This window comes from Vipera berus (genome assembly GCF_964194415.1).
Source record: "Vipera berus genome assembly, chromosome: 6".
NCBI lineage: Eukaryota > Metazoa > Chordata > Lepidosauria > Squamata > Viperidae > Vipera > Vipera berus.
Window position 1 is genome coordinate 62,041,212 of NC_138208.1, and position 23,279 is coordinate 62,064,490.

Here is a 23,279-nt window from a genome sequence, read left to right on the forward strand (position 1 = left end):
AGCAAACACTCTTTTCCAACAACACAAGAGTAGGCTCTACACATGGACATCACCAGACGGTCAACACAGAAATCAGATTGACTATGTGCTCTGCAGCCAAAGATGGGGAAGCTCTATACAGTCAGTAAAAACAAAACCAGGAGCTGACTGTGGCTCAGATCATGAGATTCTCATTGCAAAGTTTAGGCTTCAATTGAAGAAAGTAGGGAAAAACTGGAGAAGGAAATGGCAAACCACTCCAGTATCTTTGCCATGAAAACCCTATGGACAGTACCAAAAGGCAAAACAATATGACGCTGGAAGATGAGCCCCTCAGGTCGGAAGGCGTCCAATATGCTACTGGGGAAGAGCAGAGGGCTAGTACTAGTAGCGCCAGAAAGAATGAAGCGACTGGGCCAAAGCCGAAAGGACGCTCAGCTGTGGATATGTCTGGTGGTGAAAGGAAAGTCCGATGCTGTAAAGATTTTTTCTCCATAGGAACCTGGAATGTAAGATCCATGAATCAAGGAAAGCTGGACGTGGTCAAACAAGAGATGACAAGACTAAACATCGACATCTTAGGTATCAGCGAACTAAAATGGACAGGAATGGGTGAATTTAATTCAGATGATCATCAGGTATACTATTGCGGGCAAGAATCCCTCAGAAGAAATGGAGTAGCCTTCATAGTCAATAAAAGAGTAGGAAAAGCAATACTGGGATACAATCCTCAAAATGACAGAATGATCTCAGTTCGAATCCAAGGCAAACCATTCAATATCACAGTAGTCCAAGTCTATGCCCCAACCACCGGTGCTGAAGAGGATGAAATTGACTGGTTCTATGAAGCCCTACAGCACCTTATAGAACTAACACCCAAAAATGATGTCCTTATCATCATGGGGGATTGGAATGCTAAAGTAGGAAGCCAAAAGATAACTGGAATAACAGGCAAGTTTGGCCTTGGAGTACAAAATGAAGCAGGGCACAGGCTGATAGAATTTTGTCAAGAGAATACGATGGTCATAGCAAACACTCTTTTCCAACAACCCAAGAGACGGCTTTACACATGGACATCACCAGACGGTCAACACAGAAATCAGATTGACTATATGCTCTGCAGCCAAAGATGGAGAAGCTCTATACAGTCAGTAAAAACAAGACCAGGAGCTGACTGTGGCTCAGACCATGAGCTTCTTGTTGCAAAGTTTAGGCTTAAATTAAAGAAAGTAGGGAAAAGCGCTAGGCCAGTCAGGTATGAATTAAATCATATCCCTGTTCAATATACAGTAGAGGTGACAAATAGATTTAAGGAATTAGATCTGATAGACAGAGTGCCTGAAGAACTATGGACAGAGGTTCGCAACATTGTACAACAGGTAGCAACCAGAACCATCCCAAAGAAAAAGAAATGCAAGAAAGCTAAATGGCTGCCTGAGGAAGCTTTGCAAATAGCTGAGGAAAGGAGGGAAGCGAAAGGCAAGGGAGAAAAAGAAAGATATGCCCAATTAAATGCAGAATTCCAAAGAATAGCTAGAAGAGATAAGAATGCCTTCTTAAATGAACAATGCAAAGAAATAGAAGAAAGCAATAGAATAGGGAGGACCAGAGATCTTTTCAAGAAAATTGGAGAGATGAAAGGAACGTTTCATGCAAAAATGGGCATGATAAAGGACCAAAACGGCAGGGACCTAACAGAGGCAGAAGAGATTAAGAAGAGGTGGCAAAATTGCACAGAAGAACTATACAAGAATGAGCTTAACGTCCCTGATAATCACAATGAGGTGGTCACTGACCTCGAGCCAGACATCCTAGAATGTGAAGTGAAGTGGGCCTTAGAAAAGCTGAGCAACAGCAAAGCTAGTGGAGGTGACAGTATTCCAGTTGAGCTATTCAAAATCTTAAAAGATGATGCAGTAAAAGTGCTACACTCAATTTGCCAGCAAATTTGGAAAACTCAACAGTGGCCACAGGATTGGAAAAGATCAGTTTACATTCCAATTCCAAAGAAAGGCAGTGCCAAAGAATGTTCAAACTATAGCACCATTGCACTCATTTCCCATGCTAGTAAAGTTATGCTTAAAATTCTACAAGCTAGACTCCAGCAGTATGTGGATCGAGAACTACCAGAAGTACAGGCAGGATTTTGAAGAGGCAGAGGAACTAGAGATCAAATTGCTAACATACGCTGGATCATGGAGAAAGCTAGAGAGTTCCAGAAAAACATCTACTTCTGCTTCATTGACTATGCTAAAGCCTTTGATTGTGTGGATCACAACTAACTGTTGCAAGTTCTTAAAGAGATGGGAGTACCAGACCATCTTATTTGTCTCTTGAGAAACCTATATGCGGGCCAAGAAGCAACAGTGAGAACTGGACACGGAACCACTGATTGGTTCAAAATTGGGAAAGGAGTCCGGCAAGGCTGTATACTGTCGCCTTGCCTATTTAACTTATATGCAGAGCACATCATGAGAAAGGCAGGGCTAGATGAATCAAAAGTTGGAATTAAGATTGCCGGGAGAAACATCAACAACCTATGATATGCAGATGATACCACTCTAATGGCAGAAAGTGAAGAGGAACTAAAGAGCCTCTTGTTGCGAGTGAAGAAGGAGAGTGCAAAACTTGGGTTGAAACTAAACATTAAGAAAACCAAGATCATGGCATCCGGCTCTCTCAATTCCTGGCAAAGAGATGGGGAAGAAATGGAGGTAGTGACAGATTTTATTTTCCTGGGTTCCAAGATTACTGCAGATGGGGACTGTAGCCAAGAAATTAAAAGACGCTTGCTCCTTGGGAGGAAAGCCATGGCAAATCTAGACAGCACACTGAAAAGCAGAGACATCACCCTGTCAACAAAAGTGCGTATAGTCAAGGCTAAGGTCTTCCCAGTTGCAATGTATGGCAGTGAAAGCTGGACCATAAGGAAGGTTGAGCGCCAAAGAATTGAAGCCTTTGAACTGTATGGTGCTGGAGAAGACTCCTGCGAGTTCCTTGGACTGCAAGGCGATCAAACCGGTCAGTCCTAGAGGAGATCAACCCTGACTGCTCTTTAGAAGGCCAGATCCTGAAGCTAAAACTCAAATACTTTGGCCACCTAATGAGAAAGAAGGACTCACTGAAGAAGAGCCTAATGCTGGGAAAGATTGAGGGCAATAGAAGAAGGGGACGACAGAGAATGAGGTGGCTGGATGGAGTCACTGAAGCAGTAGGCGTGAGCTTAAATGGACTCCAGAAGATGGTAGAGGACAGGAAGGCCTGGAGGAACATTGTCCATAGGGTCGCGATGGGTCGGACACGACTTCGCAACTAACAACAACAAACAACAAGGGAAAAACACTAGGCCACTCAGGTATGAACTAAATCATATCCCTGATGAATATACAATAGAGGTGACAAATAGATTTAAGGAATTAGATCTGATAGACAGAGTGCCTGAAGAACTATGGATGGAGGTTCGCAACATTGTACAAGAGGTAGCACCTAAAACAATTCCAAAGAAAAAGAAATACAAGAAAGCAAAATGGCTGTCTGAGGAACCTTTGTAAATAGCTGAGGAAAGAAGGGAAGGGAAAGACAAAGGAGAAAAAGAAAAATAAGCCCAACTGAATGCAGAATTCCAGAGAATAGCTAGAAGAGATAAGAATGCCTTCTTAAATGAACAGTGCAAAGAAATAGAAGAAAACAATAGAATAGGGAGGACCAGAGATCTCTTCAAGAGAATTGGAGATATGAAGGGAATGTTTCATACAAGATGGGCATGACAGAGGACCAAAATGGCAGGGACCTAACAGAGGCAGAAGAGATTAAGAAGAGGTGGCAAAATTACACAGAAGAACTATACAAGAATGAGCTTAGCATCCCTGATAACCATGATGGGGTGGTCACTGACCTCGAGCCTGACATCCTAGAATGTGAAGTGAAATGGGCCTTAGGAAATTTGAGCAACAACAAAGCTAGTGGAGGTGACAGTATTCCAGCTGAGCTATTCAAAATCTTAAAAGACGATGCAGTAAAAGTGCTACACTCAATTTGCCAGCAAATTTGGAAAACCCAACAGTGGCCACAGGATTGGAAAAGATCAGTTTACATTCCAATTCCAAAGAAAGGCAATGCCAAAGAATGTTCAAACTATTGCACCATTGCACTCATTTCACATGCTAGTAAAATTATGCTTAAAATCCTACAAGCTAGCCTCCAGCAGTATGAGGATTGAGAACTTCCAGAAGTACAGGCAGGATTTTGAAGAGGCAGAGGAACTAGAGATCAAATTGCCAACATACGCTGGATCATGGAGAAAGCTAGGGAGTTCCAGAAAAACATCTACTTCTGCTTCATTGACTATACAAAAGCCTTTGATTGTGTGGATCACAACAAACTGTGGCAAGTTCTTAAAGAGATGGGAGTACCAGACCATCTTATTTGTCTCTTGAGAAACCTATATGTGGATCAAGAAGCAACAGTGAGAACTGGACACGGAACCACTGATTGGTTCAAAATTGGGAAAGGAGTCCGGCAAGGCTGTATACTGTCGCCCTGCCTGTTTAACTTATATGCAGAGCACATCATGAGAAAGGCAGGGCTAGATGAATCAAAAGTTGGAATTAAGATTGCTGGGAGAAATATCAACAACCTAAGATATGCAGATGATACCACTCTGATAGCAGAAAGTGAAGAGGAGCTAAAGAGCCTCTTGTTGCGGGTGAAGAAGGAGAGTGGAAAAGTTGGCTTGAAACTCAACATTAAGAAAACCAAGATCATGGCATCCGGCTCTCTCAATTCCTGGCAAATAGATGGGGAAGAAATGGAGGTAGAAATGGAGGCCTTTGAACTATGGTGCTGGAGAAGACTCCTGTGAGTCCCCTGGACTGCAAGGTGATCAAACCAGTCGGTCCTAGAGCAGATTGACCCTGACTGCTCTTTAGAAGGCCAGATCCTGAAGTGGAAACTCAAATACTTTGGGCACCTAATGAGAAGAAAGGACTCACTGGAGAAGCCTAATGCTAGGAAAGATTGAGGGCAATAGAAGAAGGAGACGACAGAGAATTTGGTGGCTGGATGGAGTCACTGAAGTAGTAGGCATGAGCTTAAATGGACTCCAGAAGATGGTACAGGACAGGAAGGCCTGGAGGAATGTTGTCCATGGGGTCGCAATGGGTCGGACATGACTTCCCAACTAACAAGAACAATTTTTTTGTGCCGTTTGAACATTAGGGGTCTGATTGAAACTCAACTGAGAACATTAGGGGTCTGATTGAAACTCAGCTGAGAAATTGATTTGAACACCTTTATCATCATTATTGTTGTTCCAATGAAATTATTTTAATTTTATCAGGATGGACTAAGCCTCTGTTGCATTCTGAATTAAGTTATTCATGCATCTTGCATAGAAGAAATGGCATCTGAATTTCTGCAGTGTAATACAGCAACTATTCCTTCGAAAAATTTGAGAACTAGAGATGTAAATGGACTGAAGGATTCATCTCTGTGGAGAGGAAGGAAGGAAGGAAGGAAGGAAGGAAGGAAGGAAGGAAGGAAGGAAGGAAGGAAGGAAGGAAGGAAGGAAGGAAGGAAGGATACTTTCCAAGATGTTATATGCTTTTATATAGACACATATATTGTGTATTCCCTGCTAATACCTGAAGTATCCTGGAACTTGTCAAATTCTTCAATATTTGATGAACTCTGGTCCTCATCTGAATATGAGCGGTTAGCATCACCCTGCATTGGGAAAATAAATGCAAAGACCTGGGAATTGTGAGCATCATGAGAGCAACAGAGTGATTTCCCTTTGATTTCAGAGAATTGCAAAGGTGGAAAAATACTTTATGGAAATAATTGGACAATATACCACTACATGAAAGAAATAATAGCATTCAGATTATTAGATATGAAGGAATGTCTGAATGGTTCAATTTTCTCTTTTTCTTTCTTTATAAAATTTATATTGCTGCCTACTTGCTCACAGCAATTTAAGGTGGCTTAGAGGAAATAAAAGCACAACATAAAAGAAATAAAAATAATAAAAATTAAAAATAGTAACATAATAATCCCCCACCCTTACTCCAGCGACAACATACACTCATACCAGCCATTTAATGGGCTCCATCCCACTCTGGGTTCCCCAGGCCTGCTGGCAGAACCATGTCTTCAAGGTCTTCCGAAAGAGTGTTAGAGTGGGGGCCAGTCTAATTTCCGGACGGATGATGTTCCAGAGGGAGGGAGCCACGACAGAGAAGGCCCTTCTTCTGGGTCCCAGCAGATGTATTTCCTTAGTGGACAAGACCCACAACATTCCTTGCCTCCCCACTCTAGTGGGTCAGATGTGACCGGCAAGAGACGTTCCCTCAGATAACCTGGTCCCAAGCCACAAGAGCCTTAAAGGTGACAACCAGTACCTTGAATTGCACCTGGAAGCATATAGGCAACCAATGCAGCTCCTGCAGGAGAAGTGACACATGTGCACACCGAGGTCTGCACAAACCATGTGGACTGCTGCATTTTGCACCAACTGGAGTTGTGGATGCTTTTCAAGGATAGCCCCATACAGAGCATTGCAATAGTCAAGACAGGAGGTGATTAGGGCTTGATTGACCATGAGTAAAGATTGCTGGTCCAGGAAAGGGAGTAACTGTCGCATAACCGACAGTTGCACAAAAGCCCTCCTGGCCACAACTGCCGCCTATTCTTCGAGCAGGAATTGTGAGTCCAGGAGAACCACCAGATTATGCACTAGGTCTGTTTGGGGCAGTGCCACCCCATCCAAGACTAAAGGTGGCAATTCTCCATGGACCAAATAACCCCAAACTCAGAGCCACTCAGTCTTGCCAGTGTTCAGTTTCAACCTGTTGCTCCCCATCCAGCCCCTAATAATCCCACATGCTCCTTCAGGTTGGACCTATTACAGATCTCTTCTCTGTGCCAATGTCATCAGGCTGGACCTACGAAATGGGCCTTTTCCCTGGTAGCATCTATGAAAGTCCCCTTCACCTCCAGATGCAATTTGCTATGCAACTTCTAGTCTTTTGTAAGGCATTAGGAACCTTACTCCCCCACCCCCCAGGATATTTGGATGTGCCCATCCTGAGACATAGTATTCATAGTGTTTGACAGCTTCTTTTTGTTTCGTTTTGGTTTTTGTTGACTAGTTGCTTTGAGAAGTGAGCAGCCATATAAACTGATCAAATACATCAGTAATATTTTTGTATGCATTTCTGATTTGAGCACTGCATCACAATGCAGATTTTTAAAAGCAAGAAAATAGATTGAGTTCATTAAATTCTATTCCAAATGCATGTCATTTCTATCCCGAGATGTCATATACTCATGAATTGGTAGTCATAATTTCCCAAGATTACTCCCAACAAAACATGATTTAAAACCATCTCCCTCCAGATGAGCGATAAGATCGCTTACCTAATTGACTTATGTATTTTATTAGGCTAATAAGATGGATAAGATTTGACTAATGGTAGTTTCTTAAATGACAAGGTTACTCTAGACATTGGAAAGTTTAGCTGGGATGATATATTTTTTGTTAATAGGAGAGTAGATATAACTCTCGGTTTATTTTGTTTGTTCCCTTTGTACTATTTGTTGTCATTTTTAATGTAAATAATTAATAAAGATTATAAAAAACCCCATCTCCCTCCGTTCTGTATTTATCAGATGTGTCAGAATTCAACTCCCAAAAGCTCCACCTCATGGAAACGGTATGTATTGGTAGGAGTGATAACAGCTATTGTTTAAGGCAATGCCTGGTTGGCAAGGACTGACTTATAAATCATTGGAAATCTGACCTGAATCTCTCCCTTATTTGCAACCGACCTTCCTGAAAGCAATCACTGTAGCAACTCACCTCTGCCTGGAATCCCTCAACTAGGATGGCTACCAGTAGGTTGAAGAGAACATAATTTCCAAACGTCATGAGAGCCACAAAATAAAGTGATGCCCATGGAGAGGTTGAGGCCATGCCATTATAGAGTACAACATTCCAATCCTCCTGTGTCAAAATCTGAATGGTAAAGTTTAAGGTTATATAGTTAAGTCCAGAATAAGTGCCTTTGGCAGAAATATGGGATATATATATATATATATATATATATATATATATATATATATATATATATATATATATATATATATATATATATATATATATATATATATATATATATATATATATATATATATATATATATATATATATATATATATATATATATATATATATATATATATATATATATATATATATATATATATATATATATATATATATATATATATATATATATATATACAGTAAATAAATAGATAAAAAACAAGATGTACTATCAGAATGATTTGACAACAGGAAAAGTCTCTAATATTTCTATTTTAATATTGAACATAACATGGGAAAGGGTGCAATCATGACATGATTTCTATAAACATATGCCTCTAGCTATATGGTACTATGCCATTGTCAGTGGCAATCTCTAGAAAGGACTATATCCACAGATTACTGCAGTGTGAAAGATACAATAGGAAGGGCAGTTCTGCTTGTGAAAGTTAATAGGTTTCAAGTGAAGGTATTATTGTCTATATGAACTGTCTTTTATGGAAAAACAATGGAATACAGTTCTATGATAAAAAGACTGAAAGTTTAAATTGTATCCCCTCTTTGTTCCTTGCTCTACTTTGGACTCACCTGAAATACAGTGACAATGGCCCAAAGTAAGGAGTCAAAGTTTTTCCGGTCAGGGACTGTGTCTCCTGTGTCAGTTCTAAGACTAAATTTACAACCAAAGATGTGCATTCCAAGGATGCTGTAGGGAAGAATAATGTGTTATGGTTTTGAAAAGATCACAGAACATAGAACATCAGAGTTGGAAGGGTCTTTAGTCCAATGCCCTGCTCAAGCAGGAGACCCTATATCATTTCATACAGGTGGCTGTTCAGTCTTTTCTTAAAAGCCTCCAGTGATAGAGCACCCACAACCTTTGAAGGCAAGCTGTAAAGCATCAATCAATGTCTGCTTCTTTTCAAATTCTTAAGTAATTATTATCTAAATTATTCCATTTCAAAACATGTAGGGTAATCTTTATGAGTTTCCGCAAATGTAAAACAACCCTATGAAACAGAATCAAAATGGAAACTCTAGTCTCCATAACTGATGGCATTGGTTAACCTCCTCACTTTTCAGATTCAGACATATCCTGAAAAAAACCTTATCAACTTCATTTCTCAATGCAACATTAGTAGTAAAAACAATAAGACAGATGGGGAAATCAGGTTTAGGCTCAGAGATTTAATTTGCCTTTATTGACATTTTCCTTTCTCAGTGTTTAAGCTAGTAAAATGGAGCCTACTCTATATTAATCTTCCATATTCACTTGTTATTTCCTTGGTATCTTTCTGCTTCCATTAAGAAATGCTAACCACACATCCTATACAGACCCTGCTGTCTTCAGCATGCATTTCATCTTCCTACCTGAAGATAAAGATAAAGAGCATGAGGAGCATGCAGAAGGTTGCTACATTATCCATTGTCTTCATCAGTACCACAAGCTGACGCCTCAAGGCAGGCATGAATCTCACCAGCTTCAGCACCCTCAATAGCCGGAATGTCCTCAGCACTGACAGGCCACCATCAGCCTGACCTATGATCTCCCAGATGCTGCAGATGCAAATAATCAGAAGGGGACACACAAAAGTGAGAGAGAAACTGCTAAGACCATAATTAGATTGGAAAAATAGTAAAAGGGATTCAATAAACAACCCATTTCATTGTCATCTCTCATTAAGTTTAGGTTCTAAGCAGATTCTATGTATGAGAGCATTTGTGAGTGTAAGAGAAATATAATTTCTCCATCAAATGCACTGGAAACTACAAATGAATTGTTTCTGGCATAATCCAAAGGCTTCCGTAATCTTTTATGCACCCTAGCTAGAAAGGCCACTGATATTATGGGAGGTGAGAAATCCAGAAAACCTGGAAGGTCCAATCTGATACAACTAAAACAATATCTGACTTAATCATGTGTGATCAAAATACATTTTGTAAATATATGTGTTGTGTGTGGTTTTCTCTAAGAATATATTTATGTGGGTGGGTGTTTTTCTGTGTGCATATGCATGTGGGTGTGCATCTATAGACATATATATATATCTGAGGAAGTGAAGAGGGTGAACAAGCAAGATTATTAAATGAGCAAATAGTAACAGCAAAGGATTTTGGCAGGAAAGAGTAAAAGAGAAAGAGGATCAAAGGGAAGGTGAGGCAGGGAGAGCACAGACTACTGATGACTGCTGCTGTTGACTGTTTCCTGAATGTTACTGATGCACTGATGCACATTGCACTCCTGATTGTCCAGTGAAGCATCGTTCGTTGCCAACCTATTTGAAGCAACTTCAGGAAAAATATAAGGAAGCAGTTCAAAGAGAACAAACTGAATAAAGAAACAGGGAGCTGTGGATAAACTTAAGGGAGAGGCATTTATTTTTGTTTTGTTTATTGTTCATATAAACAATATGAACTGTTCTTTTGAACTGCAGGGGCTGTGTCATGTTTGTTTCTTTCCCTAAAGTTGACAATAATTAAACATGCTGCAAGTGCAGGCTCACAGCCTGCTGTAAGAGAAGATGAAGAGGGTAGAGGCAAAACTGTCCATTGCTCAGTATAGTGTCAAAATCAAGAGAAGTTATTTCTTTCTATTCTGCTTTGATTGGACCACAATACATTTGGTTCTGAGCACAGCATTTTAGAAATTACATTGACAAATGGAACATGTCCAGAGAAAGCAGCCAAGTTAATTAGGGTCCTGAAAGAAAAAAAAGTAAGACAAATGGTTGGAGGCATTGAGTATGTTTAGTCTGGAGAAGAGGAGCCTATAGAGACATGATAACTGTCTTCAAGCATCAGAAGGGCTGTCATGTAGAAGACAGGGCAGAATTGTTCAGAGTTGTTCCAGAAGACACCACAATGGGTTTAAACAATGGAAATTAAATTATGGGGAAATGGATTTCTGTGGGACATCAGGAAAAGTTTCCTAACAGTAAGAGTTTTTCAACAATGGAAAAGACTGCCTGGGGGAAGGCACTGGACAGCCTTTAATTGGAAATGGTTAAAGTGAGGCTGGCCAGCCATCTGTCAGAGATGCTATAGGAATGGTTCCTGCACTGAGCAGCGGAATAAATTAGATAATTTCCAAAGTCCTTTCCTGCCATGCCATGCCATGCCATTGTTTCTTCTATGTATGTACATGTCTGATCAATAATGAAGACTGCCATTTCCATCAGTAGCCTCTATATCTAGAAACACAAAACATCTTTTAAATATATTCAAACAGATGGCTGGGGCTACATGTAGAGGAAACACCATTGTTTAACTATAGATTAAGGCAGTTTTGTATGTTTCTAAAGATAGGAATTCTAAATATAGAAAGAAGTGATAGAAACTGAATGCCATATCTAGGAATAATGTTTTACTTTACAGGTAGACCTCATTTTAACAAATGCCCTCTTTAGCAACTGTTCAAAGTTTACAAAGGTCCTGGAAAAATAACTTTTTTATAGGTCCTAGCACTTGTGGCCATCACAGTGTCCCCACAGTTACATGACTGAGATTTGTGTGCTTTGCAATCGGTGAGCATTAACAACTGCCGCAGTGATCATGTGATCACTGCATGCTTCACAACCAATTTCAGACAAGCAGGATCAATAGAGAAGCTGGCAGTCAAATCATGAATCTCAGTCATGTAATGTCTGGTCCCAATTATGGTCATTAAATAAGGACTACCTCGTTATACTGTATTTATAGTTTTGCACAAATTATTTGTTATGCTGATCTGGCAATATAGTGCTATAAAACTGGAAAAATATTTAGCAAGGATTTAACATGATATTCCTGCTCTCATATTTGACTGCATGCATTTATAGAGCAATTATCTGGTCGAGTGACTTTGGCCAGTCACTCTCTCTCAGCTCAACTCTCCTCACAGGGTTGTTGTTCTGAGGAAAATAGGAAGAGGAAGAAATATTAGATATGTTTACTACCATATTTATAAAAATAGTAAAGGCAGGATTAAAAAAGTCTAATAATAAGTAAACATAGGCTATCCTGAATATAACTAATGGCAAAATCTGAAATATGATCAAATCTTCAGATTGCCTGACTCTACATATAACTATGGGCAGTTATACTATATTAATTGAAAAGGCAAGCTCAGAATAATGGTGTAAACATAATTCATTACTGCTAATCATTTGCCAGTCCCAGTCCTCACCTTTGGGCAAAATGGATTTGTTTAAAAATAATATGAATTATCACACACATACTTAAAATTAGTAGATATGATTTAGCTTTGATCTACTCTAATCTGGATGGGAAGAATCTAGCTATCATCATCCACTGTTGTTATGCAACAGTTCATTATTGATTCAAGAAAGATTTGAATTGTCATTACCTGATGATGACAATGATACTGTCAAAAATGTTGTATGGGTTGCGAAGGTAATCAAAGAGACCAAAGGCGGCAAGTTTCAAAATCATCTCCAGGGCAAACATGCTGGTAAACACAACATTGCAAATTTCCAAAATATTTGTCAGCTCCTCTGGCTAAAGGCAAAAGAAAGAAGCCAAGACATCAAATGCATTTAGGAAATGTCACATATTTTTCTACATGGGATACAGGAAATGGGAGCACCTGCATTAAAAAAAAGACATTTGGAACCTTTCAAATATCTTCCTCTAAGTGTACAATGAATGTGAACCTCTAAGGCTACCATCTCTCCAACATTTAATGAATGTTAATATTCCCCCCTCCTTTCTTCCTCTTTTTAATTAATCTCATTTTTAATTTGTGTGATCTTTTGCTCCAACACTGCAATGTCTATTAATTTGGTAATTTATTCATATTTTTTTAAAAAAATTATTTAGCTGCTCAGTACTTGAAGGCAACCGAGGACTGTTCCTCTAATTTTGAAGTAGATGCTGGATTTGCCACAGTAATCATTTATGATGATTTCATGATATAACTCAAAATATTTCCATTGTTACCTTATGATATGGTCACTGCTTGTGCAAATTCCACAACATTGTTTTACAGCAACATTTGTATTATATTTGTAATCACTGGATTTCTTTTTCTTTTTATATGTTAGTATGGCTACAAAGGGGAAGAAATGGAGGTAGTGACAGATTTTATTTTCCTGGGCTCCAAGATCACCGCAGACAGGGACTGCAGCCAAGAAATTAAAAGACGTTTGCTCCTGGGGAGGAAAGCCATGGCAAATCTAGACAGCACACTAAAAAGCAGAGACATCACCCTGTCAACAAAAGTGTGTATAGTCAAGGCTATGGTCTTCCCAGTTACAATGTATGGCTGTGAAAGTTGGACCATAAGAAAGGCTGAGTGCCAAAGAATTGAGGCCTTTAAACTATGGTGCTGGAGAAGACTCCTGTGAGTCCCTTGGACTGCAAGGCGATCAAACCGGTCAGTCCTAGAGGAGATCAACCCTAACTGCTCTTTAGAAGGCCAGATCCTAAAGTTGAAACTCAAATACTTTGGCCACCTAATGAGAAGGAAGGACTCACTGGAGAAGAGCCTAATGCTGGGAAAGGTTGAGGGCAAGAGAAGAAGGGGACGACAGAGAATGAGGTGGCTGGATGGAGTCACTGAAGCAGTAGGCGTGAGCCTAAATGGACTCCAGAAGATGGTAGAGGACAGGAAGGCCTGAGGAACGTTGTCCATAGGGTCGCGATGGGTCGGACACGAATTCGCAACTAACAACAGCAACAACAATAATGGCTACAAAACTTCAGGATGATAGAGTTGCAATTCTTAAGACACATGGAAAACACCAGGTTTATGTTTTTCCATTTTGGGAGGATAGAAGGACTCCCTTCATCTTTTACTATCCCTACTCTGATTTTCTCCATTGTTTCTACTGGCATTCATCTACTAGTAACATACTTGGTCCTATTATCATAATCTTTCCTCATTACAGATAGGCTTCAACTTACAACAGTTCATTTAGTGACCATTAAAAGTTACAATGGCACTGAAAAAGTGACTTAAGACGATTTCTCACACTTATGACCATTGCAGCATTCGGATGCTACAACTGGTTCATATTTATGATGGTTGCAGGGTCCCAGAGTCATGTAATCCCCTTTTGCAACCTTCTGACAAGCAAAGTCAATGGAGAAACCAAATTCTCTTAACAACTGTGTTACTAACTTAACAATTACAGTGATTCACAATAAATGGGGCAAGAAAAGTTGTAAAATGGGACAAAACTTACTTAACAAATTTCTCACTTAGCAACATAAATTTTGGGCTCAATTGTGATTGTAAGTCAAGGACTACATGTAGTTTCTCAGAAGTGGTCTAACTAATGCAGTTACATGTTGATTGTCGTACCCAGAAGAGAAAAGGAGGAGGAGGGTGGAGAGAGGAGAGGATATGAGCCTTGGTGGAGCAGTGGGCTAATGCCTCCTTAAGTAACACCAGCTGCCTGCAATTAGTGCAGGTTCGAGTCCCACCAGGCTCAAGGTTGACTCAGCCTTCCATCCTTCCGAGGTAGGTAAAATGAGGACCCAGATTGTTGGGGGCAATAAGCTGACTTTGTAATAATGCCGCTTGGTGGGGTGTGTGTGAAAGCCCTAATAAGCAGGCATATACATAGAATGAAGGCTACTGCTAAGCTTGTAAGCTGCCCTGAGTCTTCGGAGAAGGGCGGGATATAAATGGAATTAACATAAAATAAATAAAATATAAAATGAGGAGGTTTTGGTGGGAATGGGAGAGGAAAAAAAGATGACAGGGAAAGAGAAGGGGATGGAGAAAGAGAGATGGAGAAGAGGAGAGGCTTCTTTGAGACAAGCAGAGGGAGAGAAAGGGATAGAACAGCACAAAGATTAATGTCAGAGAAACAGGCACAGGTTTGCCAGTAAAAGTGTGGTAAGTGGGTGTATGGATAGTCCTCAACCTACGACCACACTTGAGCCCAAAATTTATGTTGCTAAGTGAGAAATTTGTTAAATGAGTTTTGTCCCATTTTACAAACTTTTCTTGCCACATTTGTTAAATGAATTACTGCAGTTGTTAAATTAGTAACATGGTTGTTAAGTGAATTTGGTTTCCCCATTGACTTTGCTTGTCAGAAAGTTGCAAAAGGGGATCACATGACCCTGAAACATCATAAATATGAATCAGTTGCCAAGCATCTGAATGTAAAGCACATGACCCTGAGGATACTGCAACAGTCATACACGAGAAAAATGGTCATAAGTCACTTTTTTCAGTGCCATTGTAACTTTGAACAGTCACTAAGTGAACTGTTGTAAGTTGAGGACTACCTGTATTTTATTCCTCCCCCCCCCCTTTTTTTTGGTTATCGAGTTTTTGACACCTTGCTAGGTGACCGGTGGTACTTGAATACTGCCATATCCTAAAAGTGGTACAATCTGTGAAAAGGTTGAAAAGCCCTGCTATAATTTAATTTAATCTGGAAGGTACCAAGGCCGTATACTTAGCCCACATAAATATTATAGAAAATGACAATGTAGGGTCCATAGGAAGCTGTTTTATCCAATGGGAATTTGCTTTATTTGTTAACTACAGCATGACAGCCAGTTTAACATAGTTGTTAAATGTCCTTAAACATCAAGGTTTACCAGATGAATATGAGGTAGTCATTCTCTCTTAGCTAACCTTGTAATAAATCTGGAAAGGAAGTGGTATGTATGTTACCTTGAACTTATAGATGTAAGGGATGATGTTGATAATAATGATGATATAATATACCTATAATAGTCTATGAAGTCTACAGCAAAATTCTATGCTCTACTGAATCTGTGTCACTCAAATTACTTCTAGTTTATATGTAAATTATATAGACTGGGATTACAACAGTATAGAAAGCAGAAATGAAAGAACCAGAGAGTCTGATAGCACATTTAGCACTAACACATTTTATTATAAGGCATACGTTTTCATGAGCTGTAGCTCATTTTATCAAATGTGTGAAGTAGCCTTCAGAACTAGAAGTGTTCTGCACAGAATAATTATTAGTCTTTCCTTGCTACCATGTTTCTTACTTAAAGCTAGAGAATAAAATTATTAAACCTTGGGTGCATAGAAAATTAGGATCAGGTTCAGGATTTTTACACTATCCTTTCCTAGTCCAGATGTTTTAGATTACATTTCCTATTATTCTCATTCACTGTGATAATAAAATATACATCTGGTTAAGATCATGGAAATTACATTCAGTGGATACCAATTTGGGAAAGGCTACTTCAAAGCCATCCAGGAAATTACAAATAACATTCACTTACTGAAATAGGAAAATGCACTTCTACTTAGCTGAAAGAACAGAAGGATCTATTCCCTAGCTACCTGCCCTTCAATCTTTTTCTCAGCATCAGCATCCCACTTCCTGAGTGCTTTGTTCACACAATCACCTCTTTTTTTCATCGAGAGTTTGACAACTGCTGCCCAAAAATGTTTATTTTCTCTATAGTTTCCTTTTTCAATTCCACACTTCATTGTAGAATTCCGATCAGTGACATTATACTAATTTGAATTATACTAATTATAATTTACTTTGAATATTATACTAATATTATACTAATATGGCAAAAAGGGTGCTCGTAAGGAAATGGTGCACTTTTCACATGCCAGAGATTTGATTGCAATTCCCAATTCCCCTAAAAACAAAATCAAAAACAGAATTAGAGGAGAGGAGCAGATGATTGACTCAATTTCCATCTGCTCCATGTTTCTCTAGCAACACAGAACACACACAGGCACACACAGAGACACCCACAACCACAACCACAACCACTCAAGCTCTGAAGTTAATTTCAGTGTGGCTTGCTCCCACATGAACATTCATACGATTGAACCTAGGAATGTACACTGCAATAATACAATTTAAATTTAAGAAATATGCAAAGTATAAAGCTTTCTGCATTTTCGTTAAAACCATTTGGGATAGCAGTGAGAAATTCCTCACATGAAGTGCTTATTTTTTTTACCCCCCTGGGATCACAGAGATCAACTTTCCTGTTTAAGTAGTCTCTAGATAAATTGGAAATCCAGCTGAGCAATTATGGAGGGAAACAGGTAGGGAAAGATTGCTTTGGCCTATCATTTCCTCTCAATATTCCCCAAATCCCCAACTCATTCTTTTGAAGTGATTACTTTCTTAATATTTCACTTTTTTCATAGCATTCCTTTACATTATTTTTGGGATGACTATGATTTCCATTAATTACGGAGTTAATGTTTATAAAACAGTAGAACAGACATGTCAAACTCGCAATGTCACATGACGTTGCGCAACATATTGGAGCTTTTTTGCCATTGCTGGCAATGGGGTGGGCGTGGTTTCCTGTTGACGCATCCGGCCCATGGGCCGGCAGTTTGACACCCCTGCATAAAAGCTCTTTGTCTCAGCTGAGGAAGTGATAAGTAACTACAGAAAGCAAATTCATTCCCCTATTTTTCAGCTGGGGAGCTGCAAGACATCACATGAGGTTCCTGGCTTATACATTACATAAGTTATTGAAAATAAACATTCCTGCACATCTGTCCAAGGATGCATGCAGTTGCCAAACTTAAAAAACAAAAAAATGAAACTCATAACATTAAATGGTAGTGTGATTTCTCAGTTTTACTACAGTAGCAATATTGTAGGATGGCTTGTGGCATGCATCCATGATAGACTCAAAAATGATGAAACATATGGGGCCTTTCAGATTTAACCTACAATTGTAGCCCTATAACTGGTATATGGCATTTCATTATATTAAATACACAGTGGATATTGCACTGTTTCATTAAAGGGTGTATCCTGAAAGGCAGTTTGTGTCTAGAAATACTGCCAACCAGTATGCCCCGAAAGCGTTCCAGTGATTATGTTACCTCTGATTTTTCCTTAGCTAAAGTAAAATTTACTTATTAAAAGCAGAACTATCTAAACACTTCTGTAATTCTATTTTAGCCTTTGTGTTAAGATCTTTCAAAGGAGCACAGGAGTCAGGAAAGCCAGGTTTGTAATTCTTCATTTTCAAAGAGTAATGCTGTGCACCTACTCTTTGCAAAATGTTATGACATATGGCACTGTGTGTGAGAGAGAGAGGAGGGGGGATTTTCTGGCTGATCTGAAATGATTCAGGAAAAGAGTTTCATTGTGAAATATATATCTTTATGGATATAAATATCAATTTTTATTCTGACATCAGTCTCTACAGCATATATCAAATCACATATTTTGCATTTTACTTCTTATGCTGATCTTTGGAAAAGTGAATGGGGAAACAAGAAGCTGTCTTAAGTTTAATTAGCAATTATAATTGCTTATAATCACTTGGTTCGATTCTTTAGTCTTCAATTTGGATTATCATTTTGTAGAATGCTTCCCATTTTTGCTTTCTCCAACGAGAGGGGGCGTCCACTTTCAATTTAGCACAGAATGATGTCCTGAGCTTTTATGTCCAATATTTTAATTCTCAGATAACACAGCGCCCTATGTTTTATTTAAACCTCTTTCCTGATCCTTTAAAACCAGTCCAGCTTCTCTTACTCAGTGTTTACAGAGGGTTAAAAAAAGTGAAAATGGTATCAAAACAATGCAATTAAAGCCCCCTCTCGCCTTTTTACATGTGATTGATGAAGTTAATTAGAATTCCTGGGAGTTTTTCATACTGTGTTCCATGGAACCCTAGGGTTCTGAAAATGACTAAGAAATTAAGGGAAGAAAAAGTCACTTTCTGTCTCTATAACTTTGCTCTAAATTGGGGGGGGGGTCTGATTTTTTTTTTAAAACTACCAATGTCACAGCCTAAAAATGTTTGAAAACCCCTGGTTTCTTCCATTTGGCAAGCATAATAAACTATATCAAGAAATTACTGCAAGCACAAACTAAATTATAAAGTTAGAAATAAAAAATGTTAACACTGTCCCAACACAGATACAGGTACACATCCAGGTGAACTAAGTGAACATCGTTGATACTGCTTTCCGTTTAGATGTATACCTGTGTGTGTTTATATGTGTGAGCTATACACACAAATACACTACAGCGGAATTTTGATAAGGAAAGAAAGAAAGAAAGAAAGAAAGAAAGAAAGAAAGAAAGAAAGAAAGAAAGAAAGAAAGAAAGAAAGAAAGAAAGAAAGAAAGAAGAAAAGAAAGAAAGAAGGAAGGAAGGAAGGAAAGAAAGAAAGAAAGAAAGAAAGAAAGAAAGAAAGAAAGAAAGAAAGAAAGAAAGAGTACTCATTTTGATTCCATCCAAACAATTATGTCAGTAACCATAAGAAACTGAATATGGCATCTAGATTATAAGAAGGGATTGCTCTCTTTTCTTCCATTGACATACTGTAGCTGCTGTTTGCTTTTTCTGTACCATACTGAGGAACTGATGTTTTAAAAGTCATACTGGCTTGTCCATTACAGAAAAAGTCATTTGTTCCTGCTCACTCCCTATTCCTCCTTGCAATGGGTTTTTCTAGCAACTGTGTACATGTTTTTCTTTTTTAAATGGGCCTTTTTGTAACAGAAAATAAGTCCATTCAAGGAGCTGGGCAAAAAGAGTGGAACATCCAGAGGACTGCATAAACAAAAGAAACCAGAAAAAGAAAGCGGAACACAACAGAATCAGAGATAATTGAAAGTAAAACGAACAAACAGAATATGATTCAAAGAGGAGCAAAGTGAAAAGCATGAAATGGATAATTGAAGTACTTTTGAAACAAACGATTGCTTATTTTCATTGAATGATTATATTAAATTACAATTTAAACATCATCAGGTAAATTGCTATTTCTTTTTGTGTTGTGTTGTGTTATGAACCAGTATATGTTGTCATCTGTCAGTGAATGTGATATATAAATTAAAGTCAAAATATCAGCAGGAACAAGAGATAATTAAGGTAGAAAGCTAAAGAATGGAAAGTAGTAAGAGGAAAATGTAATTCATAATTACAACCACCCAGCTAGCTTGAGAAAAACAGCTTTATTGGGCAAAGAAAGATCTTCCATTTCTTCAAAGAGACAAAATTAGAGTGATATCATCACTTGATTTATAACCTAAGTGCCAAAAGGAATTCTTACAAAACATTCCAGAAAATATTTCTGAAATCACTATTGAGACTTTAAAATCCCAACTAAGATGGATTTTTAAAAAGTAAGATGGGAAAAGTGTTTTTGAACTATGATGTTGGGGAAGACTCCTGCAGTCAATTAAATAAACAAATGGATCATCAAACAAATCACCCCACAGTTCTCACTTGAGGCATAAATGACCAACTTCAAATTATCCTACTTCACATCCATTATGCAAAGACCTTGCTGTCTGAAGAAGGCTCTAATGCTGGGAAACACAGAAGGAAAGAGAAGACAAGAGCAATCTGCACCAAGATGGATATATGAAGGGACGCGGTGGCTCAGTGGGTTAGGACGCTGAGCTTGTCGATCAGAAGGTCGGCAGTTTGGCGGGTCGAATCCCAAGTGCCGCGTAACAGAGTGAGCACCTGTTACTCGTCCCAGGTTCTGCCAACCTAGCAGTTCGAAAGCACGTAAAAATGCAAGTAGAAAAATAGAGACCACTACGGTGGAAAGTTAACAGCGTTCCGTGCGCCTTTGGCGTCTAGTCGTGCCGGCCACATGACCACGGAGACGTCCTCGGACAAGCGCTGGCTCTTCGGCTTTGAAACAGAGATGAGCACCGGCCCCTAGAGTTGGAAACGACTAGCACGCATGTGCAGGGGAACCTTTACTTTTACCTTTTATATATATAACTAATAAGTATGCAGAGGAGATAAGGCAGGACATCATCTGCTATACTGTAGCAGATGTAAAGAAGGAGTAAGAAGTGACCCAAACTCAAAGCAAATGCATTGGAAGTTACAGTGTCACAAAAATCACAGTGAGAAATCTTCAGATTGCAACAGGTGAGAGAAACTCTAGCTAAACTGAGAGATGACTGACCCTGTCACTCTCTTCTCTGTCATGACCACATTCTTTCTAGTTCACATTGTGACAGCAGTGCTTTGCTACACTGTTAACAAGGCTTGCTTACATGTAAAACTCTTAACTGTATCAGTCATAAATTCCCAATATATCAGCTATCTCCTAGAGTGTTGTTATTTGATGGGAAAACAGTAGACACCATCAGTTCATTGAGATTTTTCTTATATCCTTTACCTTGTGATAATCAACTCTCAGGATTTTGAAATTTACCACTTTCAGAGATATAGTTGAGGTGCATATTTCTGCAAACCAATGATTAGAGTGGTTCCAATTAGAGCAAAATTAATGATATACAGCAGAGGTTACCAAACTTTTGGGCACCAGGGACCAGTTCCGTGGAGAGAGGTTTTTCCCCGGACCGGAGGGTGCGTGGTTTTGTGTGCTGCCTGCATCTCGTGGATGGGGCTTTGCTTGTTTGTGAGGACTGGCTGTTGGCATGCCGTGGCCCAGTACTGGTCCATGGACCGAGGGTTGGGGACCCCTGATATAGAGATATTTTTTAACAAAACAGAAGGTGATATGTGCTTGGAGAAAACAAACATAGATAAAATTTTTAACTGAAATATTCGTTCATCTTTAAAATACTTTAGGGTTAATAAACTCATAATTTGGATAACATATTACATAGTTAAATTGTTTTAGATATACTGGCTAAGAATTATACTGTTCTATTGATTTATTGTTTTAAAAAGCTGTTTTAGTATTTTAATTGTTTGAATTGTAAATTGCGTAGAGTCACTGACTGATAAGGGAGGCTATGGAAATTGAATGAATGAATGAATACCATCACAGAGCTACTTCCCACATCTTTGGTATATTTTTTTCAATGAGCACCAATGATATATAGGTTTTTAAATAAGTTATCAAACAAATGTCCCATTAGACAAACTTAAAATTTCTTAAAAGTAATTAAATCATGATCAAAAGAATATCAGCACTGAAGCAAGCACACATATCAGTTGAGGGACTAAGGCCTTGAGTAGCGTAGAATTAGACTCAACCAATAGCAGAATTCATACATACAATATTATCATTAAAAAACCCTCCCTTTTTATGACCTACCCCTTAATTTGGGGTAGAGTGAGGGCGACTGGATGGAGTTGAGCATTTACTGGCCAGATGCTCTTCTGATGGAGTTCATAGCACATATTTTTTTCTTTGAGCTCTAGGAAAGAAACATCTGCCACTACCCAGGATTGAACTCTCAACCTCCTGAGTTGGAAACAAGCGTCTTCACCACTTGGCCACCATGCTGCTCACACACATTAAAAAAAGAGTATTATCATTGCCCCCATTTATTGATGTATTGAAACATCATGAAAGGCAGTCTTCTTCAACCTGATGTCCTGCACATATGCTGCAATCCAATTAATTTAGAGGAGATCAGGTCGAAAAAGGCTGCCGAAAAAGGAAGCATCTCAGGAGATGTTTTTGATGGGGCTGGAATTGTATTACTATGTGCAAAATTATGTCACTCAACCTTTCCTAACTTGTTGCCTTCCAAATATATTAAATTATAACTTCCGCAGTCCCTAGATAAATATGTTGCATAGAGTCAGAATGCATAATTTGTTTTAAAAGTAGTCAGAGAATAAGCTTTCCACAGGCCACCTACAGTATATTGGGATGCAATAACTGGAAATATATTATGTGGGGGAACAGAACTAACTAACTAAAAAAATTAACTGCTGATGATTAACATTTAACACTGAAATGTGCTCATCAGTTCACATGAGGCCAAACTAAGGCTGTTCTTGTGTGATGTGAAAAAAATTGAAACAATTCTTGGGGGGAAATTGAAGTAAAAACCCTTTAAAAATTGGATTAGTGCATTTTCTCAGAACTGCCTCTATTTAGATTCCAAGCCTGCAGGCAGTGTTTACTTGCTTGTTTGTTTTAATGAAATTATTGTATGGCATCCAGCACTGAACCACTTTACGGATAATAAGTACAGTCATCATTTGTGCATTTACAATCTCTTAGTGCATTGTTCCCACTTTTAAAATAACCTTTGCAAGAACAAGGGCTGTCAAGCTCCTCTTCAGAAAAACATCCTGGCTAGAATTATAAAGATTCTAATTCAGATTTTTGAGCCTCATAGATTTGCCTTGAAAACGGCTTTCCCCCCCTGCCCCCACTGCAGTCAGCTACGCCTCCTGAGCTTTAGACTGTCAGTACAAACATTTGAGGTTTGGAATAAATGACTTACAGCCCACTCAAGTGACAGTGAAATGGTACCAATCATTAAATGCTAGGGCTTGGACAATGGAGA

General features: G+C 38.8%; 1 protein-coding gene across 1 annotated transcript in view; it reads right to left on the reverse strand.

Annotated features, from left to right (window-relative positions):
- The window catches only part of CACNA1I (calcium voltage-gated channel subunit alpha1 I), a gene marked incomplete at both ends in the record, with an annotated part of 359,559 nt that overhangs the window by 62,110 nt on the left and 274,170 nt on the right, over positions 1-23,279 (reverse strand). The window contains 5 exons of the mRNA XM_081330234.1: positions 5,622-5,730; positions 7,841-7,996; positions 8,675-8,792; positions 9,458-9,643; positions 12,432-12,583. Of these exons, the coding sequence (XP_081186360.1) occupies positions 5,622-5,730; positions 7,841-7,996; positions 8,675-8,792; positions 9,458-9,643; positions 12,432-12,583 (721 nt within the window). The remainder of the gene's footprint in view (positions 1-5,621; positions 5,731-7,840; positions 7,997-8,674; positions 8,793-9,457; positions 9,644-12,431; positions 12,584-23,279) is intronic.